Here is a 9,771-nt window from a genome sequence, read left to right on the forward strand (position 1 = left end):
TTAATTCATTAATAATCATTAATATCATCATCAACAACTATTCCATCGATCGTCGTATGTAAGCCTCCCTTAGGTGTATCCATTCATTTTTATTCTTTGTTTTTGCATCTCTTCGTGACTAGCCGTTCGCTTGATGTCATTAGTCCATCTGATTTGATTAGCCATATGCTCTCCATGCCAAATATAACCCAAGAACTTTTAACTGATATTACCACAATGTACCTATATATCTTAAAATTATAACTGTTGTTTATTACTAATCGGTGGTTTTATCGGCCTAAATTACTAGGAAAGATGACAAATTTTGCCTGATCTTTAATTTTCCTTTTACAGACTTTGCCATTGCTTAATATTACGCAGGCATAAAAGTCGCTTTCCCTCCGCTTTTCCTTGTATTATACTGCGAAGTAGATTTCAATTACAATACGTATCTTACAATAAAGTCGTCCCGGGAATGCAGCTGAAAAATATTGGCAATATCATTTTAAAGTCAACTACTTTACGATATGTGAATTGTCAAGATTTAAAATATATCTATTTTAATAATCTCTATTTTCATTATGACGTCTCATACTTACGATAGAGTTGTTGCATTGTTATTGCTTTTCACAGAACACTAAATCCAAGTATTTTGTTTAAGTGCTTTTAGCATTGGGGCTAATTAATTTTTTTTTTTTTTTCAGGTACCAACTTTTGCTTACGAGAAACGACTTTCCCGCATCGAAACTCTTCGACTTGCCATCACTTACATTAGTTTTATGACAGAACTGCTTCATGGACATCCACAAGATAATAAAACATCAGAACTTTACGGACAAAGAGAATACATTCCATACGGAATCATCAACTAAATAAAAAGTGCAATGTTTCAATAATGTTTGCTAAGATTAAATGTTATCGATAGTTGTTTTTAGTTCAGGATCTCCTTTTTTTTAAACGGTTTTCGAAACCAATAGGTATATATATATATATATATATATATATATATATATATATATTGTTATGATTGTTTATTTTGACTTTAATCTTAGTTTATTGAGCCAATAAAAAAGAATTATAACTTATTTGTTATCAAAAGTAAAATAATCCTTATATTACCTGTGTTCGATGGATTCAAAAGATTTTCTAGTTGTCTTTTATCGGGAGAAGAGAAGAAAGGATAAGAATACAAATATATTATATTACAAAGATTTACGTTTCTTTATTTTATATGAACGAATAAAACAATTATTAAATTCTGTCGTTATCTTATCAATCAGCATACAAGAAAATAAATCAAATTTTTATGATAATAAGATTATAAAGCTACATACATTTATATTACGTGAAAAACCAATTTTACTTAAAATTTTCTTTACTTGAAACAAGAAACAACAAAACTTTAAAATTTTGATTAGCCTAACAAAACCTCAGTTCTTAAATTTGAATGCTAATGACCATGACGTCGAAACGATCCTTCACAGATATAAAATTCAATTGTACAAACACTTACAGCTTATTTTCTTCTTGAGTTGTATGTTGGAAAATACCCAGAAAAGTCCAGTCTCCTCAACGATGTAATCTCTCCTCTTTGGCACCTCGGCTCTTTCTTAACGTCTCTGCAAACCTCCTGCAGACTATACAAAAACCACCTGATTCACTTCTCCAAACTCAGCTATTTATTTATGACACCAGGACCTCCTTTTGTCAACTTGATGCCGTAAGAATACTTTCACATATAATTTATAAAATGCCCACGGTAGATACAAGGACCTCTTTTAATTTACTTGTTATCTCCTTCTTCAAACTATTCACTTCTTTTCGTTACGCCGGTATCCAAACTCACAAACCACACCCTATCTTGAGACAAACGACTGTTTCCTTTCGATAACCAAAATATGACTAACTTCTCCCGTCTCATGATCGGCTCACAAAATTTCCATTTAAAAACGATCGTCCAATCAAAAGCTCAAATTGTGTTTACCATGATTTTGGAAAAGCCTAATTTCGGTTTCAGAGAAAAACTAAATAGCTTACTTTAAAATTGGTTTTTTCAATACATCATTTATACATATTTCAAAAGATTAGAATATGGTCATTTAATACTCGACTATACAAACAATGAAAAGATTAACTTACAGGTAAAATGTCTTCTAATTCTAAACCAAGGTTTTTTTTTGATAATTTTGTTTGAAACGGAAAAATTTCTATTCTTATCTACACTAAATCTTATCTTAAATTACTATATACATTTTTGTTTATAATGATATTTTAAAATTTTATTCCGATGGATATTTTTATTTATTTTTCTTTGGTTGGGAAAGAAAAAGTATGACAAATCCCTGCCTTTGCATATGATAAAAATTACTGAATTATGCAGGGATTTTTCTCTATACAAAAACAATACCAGTATTTTATTCATAATATTTGTAAACATCGTTGATATTATAAATTCCCCTAATCTTGTCTGATTCTATGTGCTTCAACTCATAACTATTTATCCCATTCTCATTGTTTACTATGTACGGACCCTCAAAAACAGGCATTAACTTTCCGCATACGTTGCTAGGTATGTTGGACACGCACAATGCTCTCACCATAACCTTCTCACCTTTTTTGAAAGTAACTGGTCTTCTTTTCCTATTTTGGTCTTGCCTCTGGATATATTTTTCGTTTGCTCTTTGCAATCTCCTCTGTACCTTTTCCATTATCTGTGTGTATTCCTTTTGTTCTCTATCTTCCCATGGCCTTAGTGGCATTATACCCTTCATTATATATTCTGGGGTCTCTTTCGTTACAGTGCTCGGGATGGTATTTAGATACGTTTCTACTTCGGCGACTTTCCTATCCCATCGTCGATGTTGACCCTCTGTTGTAATCCGTAGAAACTTCGTCACTTCCTGTATAAAACGTTCCGAAGGATTACTCTGTGGATGTCTGATGCTAACAAAATTTGTCTCTATTCCCCGTTCTCGAAGTTGTCCCTTGAAACGATCATTTCTAAAATATGTTGCATTGTCTAGAAGAATCCTTCTTGGTGTTCCTACGGTGGCTATAAAATTGTCGATTTTTCTCATTATTTCTTCCCCTTTCGTGGTACGGTAACTGTATAATTTTACATATATATCTACCATGACTAAAACATGTTTATTCCTCTTCGTCGTCATAATTAGATCGCTTAACATATCTATTGCTACAATATCTAATTTGTTCCGGGATATAATATTTTTTGTAACGTTTTCATTTTTGAAATTTCTAATTTTATATTTTTGACAGATCTGGCACTTTTGTGTAATTTCTTTTGCGATGCGGTAATCTTGTCGGCAAATATAATTATCTCGAAAAACCAGCCAGACTTTTCTGCTACCGATATGTCCATTGTCTTCGTGTAATTTCTGTATGATCCTTTCTGCCAATGTCTGTGTTATCACGTATAGTTCCTTTCCATCAATTCGTTTGAAAAATATACCGTTTTCTCTCCGCTCTTCTTTTTTCTCTTTTTTCCAGGTCTTCTTGATTTGTTCTAATTTCGTTTAACGAAAATACCCCTTCCTCTTGTGTCAAAATGTTCAGTCCTACATGAAAAGCAATTGCTTCCTTTTTCCCCGAGTCGTCATCCCTTGTGAGAGCGTCGGCTATAATGTTGTCTTTTCCTTTTATATATCGAAACTCAAAGTCATACTCCTGTAGTAACAAAATGCCTCTATGTATACGATTGTTAACCAGACGATTTTTCATTATATGTACCAAAGCTGCATGATCAGTTTCGATTGTGAATTTTGCTCCTAACAGATAAAATCTTAACTTATTTATACAGAAAAGTACGCTAGCAAACTCTAGTTCAGTCACACTGTATTTTCTTTCGTGTGTTTTTGTCACCCGGGAAATAAAACAAATCGGCACTTCTTGATTGTTTTGTATTTGCGACAAAACTCCCGCAAATTTTTGTATGGATGCATCAGTTCGTAGTATGAAAGGCAAATTGTACATGGGATGATATATTTTCGTTCCTTTCGAGAATTCCTCTTTTAAAATTTGAAAAGCTTTCTCTTTTCCACTTCCATTTAACACCCTTCTTCAATAATTTGATCAGAGGAATTTCCTTCTGGCTTAAATCAGGAATTAGTTTTTTAAAATAGTTGATCATCTCGAGAAAACCTCTCAATGTTTTTAAATTCGTTGGTCTTGGGTATTCATCTATGAGTTTTACCCGGTCCTCGGCTAAACTAACTGTTTGTGTGTCCAATTTAAATCCCAAATATATCACTTCTTTTTGAAAAAATTGACATTTTTCAATATTCAGTTTTAATCCGGCCTTGTCCAATTCTCCCAAAATAATCTTTATGTGTTCCAAATGACTTGATGTATCTGGTGAATAAATGAGTAAGTCGTCGATGTAGTGCACTATGAAATCTTCGTATTTATTTAATATTGTATGGAGAGCTCTTACCAATGCTGCACACGCACTTTGTAATCCAAACGGTACTACTTTAAATCGGTATACAATACCATCGATTGAGAAAGCGGTGTAATTTCTACATCTTTCTGCTAACGGTATTAACCAAAAACTATGTTTCAAATCAATTTTAAAAACATGTGTGTTCCCGTAATTCTCCCAAAAATAGCTTCGATGTTGAGGGGTGATTCATATTGAGATACCGTGTGTTGATTTATATTCCGGGCATCCAAACAGAGCCTCAATTCTCCACTGCTTTTTTTCACAATCACGATTGGGTTGATGTACGGCGAGTCACATCTCTCTATGATTTGATCTTCTAACATTTTGTTAATTTCTCCTTTCACCTCCTGTCGGTATTTATATGGGATCGGATAAGTTTTCGATCGAAAATTTCCTAAGTCTTTAACCTCAAATGAATGTTCATACTTTTTGGCTACTCTGTTTTCTTCATTTATTAAATCTTCATACTTTCTCAATATTACACGCAATTCCTTTTCCTTTTCTTCTCCACATATCAATTTTCTTTCTTTTTCCTCAATTTCTTTACACATATTTATTTTATATTCTGCCTCCTCCATTTCGCATACTTCTTCAAATACCACTGTTTCAATTGTACCTTTTTCGTCTTCTTTTGTTAATCTTTCTTCTTTTTCTTCTTCTGGGCTCATCTCTTCTTTTGAGGAAACCCACTTTTCACTTTCTTTTGCCAATCTCCTCTTTCTTCTCTGTCCTTGTTTCATTGCCAAATTCATTTCCACCGTTTGTTCTTTATCTAAATCATTTTTTCGTTTCTCATTTTCCTTTTTCCATTTCCTTACTGTCCTGTTCTTTTTCTTTTTCCTCTGTGATTTTCATCGTGTTATTTTTGAAATCTATCACCACATGTTTTTCTGCCAATTCATCCACTCCTACGATCATATCATGCGACATGTTTGGCATCACAACACATTGTAGTGCATAAAATATCTTATCCAATCGTACTTTTATTCGTATTCCTTCATTTATCGTTGCCAAAGTCCGTTTATTTGCGCCCACTAAATTTACCTTGGGAATTTTGTAAATCAAATTCGTTAAATTAACTTCCTCTATTAGTTTTCTGTTGATCAGTGTAATTTCCGATCCAGTATCAATCATAATTTTAATCGGTGTCTCGTTGATAAAACCATCTACAAATTTCAGATTTGCTCCACTTATTTTGTCCTTATTTTCTGCCAATTTAATAAATTCCTTCGGGTGACAAAAAATTCCTGTTTGTTTCTTTGTCTTTAGTGAGCGCCTTCGTGAAAAGACGCTTGCTGTTCTTGTTCGCTTCTACTTCTGTCGCTTTGTCTCTCATCCTCATATTCCTCTATGTGTGTGTTGTTGACCGCTCTTCTATTTTCTGTTGGTCTCTCGGACCCGTATCGGTTTCCGCGATTTTCCGGTTCATTCGTTCTATTATTATTTCGGTTTTCCTGATATGTGCGAGTGTTGTTTCTCTTCTGGTTCTCTCGATATCTGTTTTCGTTCCATTGCCGATTTCTTTGTTTATAGTTTACTCTTCCGTTGTCTCTACTTTCGTTTTCCCTCCTCGGGACAAATTCTCTTCTTGTGTACTCTCTCCTAAAGTTTTGCCCTCTATCTCTATAGTCTTGATTTTCTCGTTGTCTATAATTTTCTTGCGTTCTCCTCATTTTTCTTTCTCTTAATTTTGCTTCTCGTATTTGTAAGAATTGACATAAACTGTCAATATCTTTGTAGTTTTGTAGAGTTATGTGATCTTCTAAGGTATCTTCAAAATGTCTGGCTATTAGTTCCACTAGCTGTTCGGACGAATAGTTGTAATGTAAATGTCTTGCATTGTTGTATAGTTGTAGGGCATATGTTTTTTCTGATATACCTATACTATCCTGGTATCTCCCATTTTGTAATTCCTTGTTTATCACTATCTGTTGTATTTTCCCCCAGATATAATTCAGAAATTTTTGTTCAAATGTTTGCCAATTTTGCAATTCTTCTTCTTTGCTATCAAACCATAAACTTGCCTCATCTTTAAGATGGTTCCTTATCGTTTCCTTTGCTGTTTCGAAATTACCGATATGTCGTACTTTCTTTTTTAAATTGTTAATGAAAATTACTGGGTGTAATTTTTTTACGTCCCCGCCAAACTGTATTTTTATGTCACCCGGACTTTGGATGAGTACTTCTCTCCTGTCTCCCATCTCTCGTTGTTTTCTGATATCCTCAATTTGTTTTTCTATTTCTTTCTTGTCTTCTTGTAGCGCCATTTCAAATTTTTCTTCCAACTGTTCTATTTCCTTTTTCTGGAAATTTCGTATCTCCTTCATTGTATCTTGGATATCTTTAATCTCTGTCTCTTGTTTTGCATTCTTTAGGGTTATTTCTTCTATCTGTTGTATCAGTTCTTTCTTTATCCCCTCAACACATCCTTTAATTTCCTGTTCATAGTTTTCCAGACGCTGCTCTATATTTCTGTTACATAGTTCTATTGTTTGTTTTGTTTCTTGTTGATTTCTATCCATTTTTAGTGATGTTTCTTGTTGGTTTCTATCAATTTTCTTTGATGTTTCAATTTGGATTTTCTCTATTGTTTGTGTCTGTATTTGCATCATTTCTAATAATTTTTCCAGCATCCCTGTTTCTTTTCTTTCCTCTATTATTGTAGCATTTCCTTCATTATCCGATCCTTCATCAATAATTGTTTCCTCTTCCATCTTATCCTCTTTCCTTTCTTGCGTTTTACTTTGACTCCTTGTGGTCGACATGTTCGTTAGATTATTTATCCCCGCCAAATATGAAGCTTTGAAATTTGTGCAATAATATCCCCGCCAAATATGAAATTCGAGTAATGTTGCAAAGACGAAAACTTTTCCTTTTATCCCAAATGCAATAAATTCAAATAAATGCAATAAAATTTTAAAACTTTTGTCAGTTGTAAAAATTAATCAAATATCATAAATTATATCATGTAAAAATTTGTACCTAGAGAAATTTGAAATGTAATGTCATAAAAGCAAATATTATAAACTTTAACCATCGGCAAATAAATTTTCAATCAATCTGCTTTATTTCTCTATCCGTTTAAATTTTAACTAGAAATACTTTCTACGCCTTACACGTTGGGGGCCATTTGTTATGATTGTTTATTTTGACTTTAATCTTAGTTTATTGAGCCAATAAAAAAGAATTATAACTTATTTGTTATCAAAAGTAAAATAATCCTTATATTACCTGTGTTCGATGGATTCAAAAGATTTTCTAGTTGTCTTTTATCGGGTGAAGAGAAGAAAGGATAAGAATACAAATATATTATATTACAAAGATTTACGTTTCTTTATTTTATATGAACGAATAAAACAATTATTAAATTCTGTCGTTATCTTATCAATCAGCATACAAGAAAATAAATCAAATTTTTATGATAATAAGATTATAAAGCTACATACATTTATATTACGTGAAAAACCAATTTTACTCAAAATTTTCTTTACTTGAAACAAGAAACAACAAAACTTTAAAATTTTGATTAGCCTAACAAAACCTCAGTTCTTAAATTTGAATGCTAATGACCATGATGTCGAAACGATCCTTCATAGATATAAAATTCAATTGTACAAACACTTACAGCTTATTTTCTTCTTGAGTTGTATGTTGGAAAATACCCAGAAAAGTCCAGTCTCCTCAACGATGTAATCTCTCCTCTTTGGCACCTCGGCTCTTTCTTAACGTCTCTGAAAACCTCCTGCAGACTATACAAAAACCACCTGATTCACTTCTCGAAACTCAGCTATTTATTTATGACACCAGGACCTCCTTTTGTCAACTTGATGCCGTAAGAATACTTTCACATATACTTTATAAAATGCCCACGGTAGATACAAGGACCTCTTTTAATTTACTTGTTATCTCCTTCTTCAAACTATTCACTTCTTTTCGTTACGCCGGTATCCAAACTCACAAACCACACCCTATCTTGAGACAAACGACTGTTTCCTTTCGATGACCAAAATATGACTAACTTCTCCCGTCTCATGATCGGCTCACAAAATTTCCATTTAAAAACGATCGTCCAATCAAAAGCTCAACTTGTGTTTACCATGATTTTGGAAAAGCCTAATTTCGGTTTCAGAGAAAAACTAAATAGCTTACTTTAAAATTGGTTTTTTCAATACATCATTTATACATATTTCAAAAGATTAGAATATGGTCATTTAATACTCGACTATACAAACAATGAAAAGATTAACTTACAGGTAAAATGTCTTCTAATTCTAAACAAAGGTTTTTTTTGATAATTTTGTTTGAAACGGAAAAATTTCTATTCTTATCTACACTAAATCTTATCTTAAATTACTATATACATTTTTGTTTATAATGATATTTTAAAATTTTATTCCGATGGATATTTTTATTTATTTTTCTTTGGTTGGGAAAGAAAAAGTATGACAATATATATATATATATATATATATATATATATATATATATATATATATCTACGGCATAAAGTGGACTCCGCCCATGTTAAAATTCAGGTTCAATTGAGCTCCGTGGTCAAGTGGATACCGATATACGGAGCTCACTTGACCATTCCATAATATTGGTTCTGTCGATTCATCAACATGTATAGTTTAATAATTTATAAAATTTTTTAGGAGCCCGTAAATACCCACCCCTGTATCATAAATGTATTTTCAACACATACCCTGAACGGTTCATATGGGCACCTTATTTTTATCTACTGTTCGTAGACAGTGTGCAATCTAATACGCATTACACTGAGTAACAGAGGATATCTTATTACCTGGTATAACTACGTACTAAAAGGTAACTGGTTCTTTAAAAACAGGTATATAGATACAAAAGGATTTGGGCTTATTATTTAATGGAATATTCGCTTGCATAGGAAATTTTATTTTTCTGCATTTTTAAAAATGTTGTTCTTTTATTTAATATAATTTTATTAGTTCAATGCCGAACTCGATGTTTTTTTTTAATATCAGAAATTTCCTAATATATTTTGTTTACGTGAGTATGTCTATGTACGTTTTATGTAAGCATCCGATTAATAAAAAGTAATTTTATTTCATCCAATCTTCTGCGATATCTTGTATAAAGTTTTTTTATTATTTTAGTTCTGGTCTTATTTGTGTACTACATATGATAAATCGATAAAAGGTTATCTCAAAATAAATATGGTTAAGAGCTACAATAGATATTTTTGTGTTAAAATTGGTAGTATTGTGCACAAAAAGAAAGAATAGTTAATGAACAAATTCCTCTTCGTTGGCTCAGTGAAGATGTTCGTTCAGTTGTAATGGAAACACCAAATA

General features: G+C 32.1%; 1 protein-coding gene across 3 annotated transcripts in view; it reads left to right on the top strand.

Annotated features, from left to right (window-relative positions):
- The window catches only part of LOC140436905 (protein Fer3-like), a 242,164-nt gene extending 232,938 nt beyond the window's left edge, over positions 1–9,226 (top strand). The window contains exons 4-5 of one of the 3 annotated variants that reach the window (XR_011950320.1): positions 684–956; positions 9,094–9,226. Coding sequence is in view for 1 of the 3 variants with exons in the window: in XM_072526072.1 (XP_072382173.1) it covers positions 684–851 (168 nt within the window). In the remaining 2 variants the exon portion in view is untranslated. Of the gene's footprint in view, positions 1–683; positions 1,788–9,093 lie in introns of those variants that run through there. The other 2 variants (XR_011950321.1, XM_072526072.1) reach the window with 2 other exon arrangements.
- Positions 9,227–9,771: the final 545 nt, after the last annotated feature.

This window comes from Diabrotica undecimpunctata, chromosome 3 (genome assembly GCF_040954645.1).
Source record: "Diabrotica undecimpunctata isolate CICGRU chromosome 3, icDiaUnde3, whole genome shotgun sequence".
Classification (NCBI taxonomy): Eukaryota; Metazoa; Arthropoda; class Insecta; order Coleoptera; family Chrysomelidae; genus Diabrotica; species Diabrotica undecimpunctata.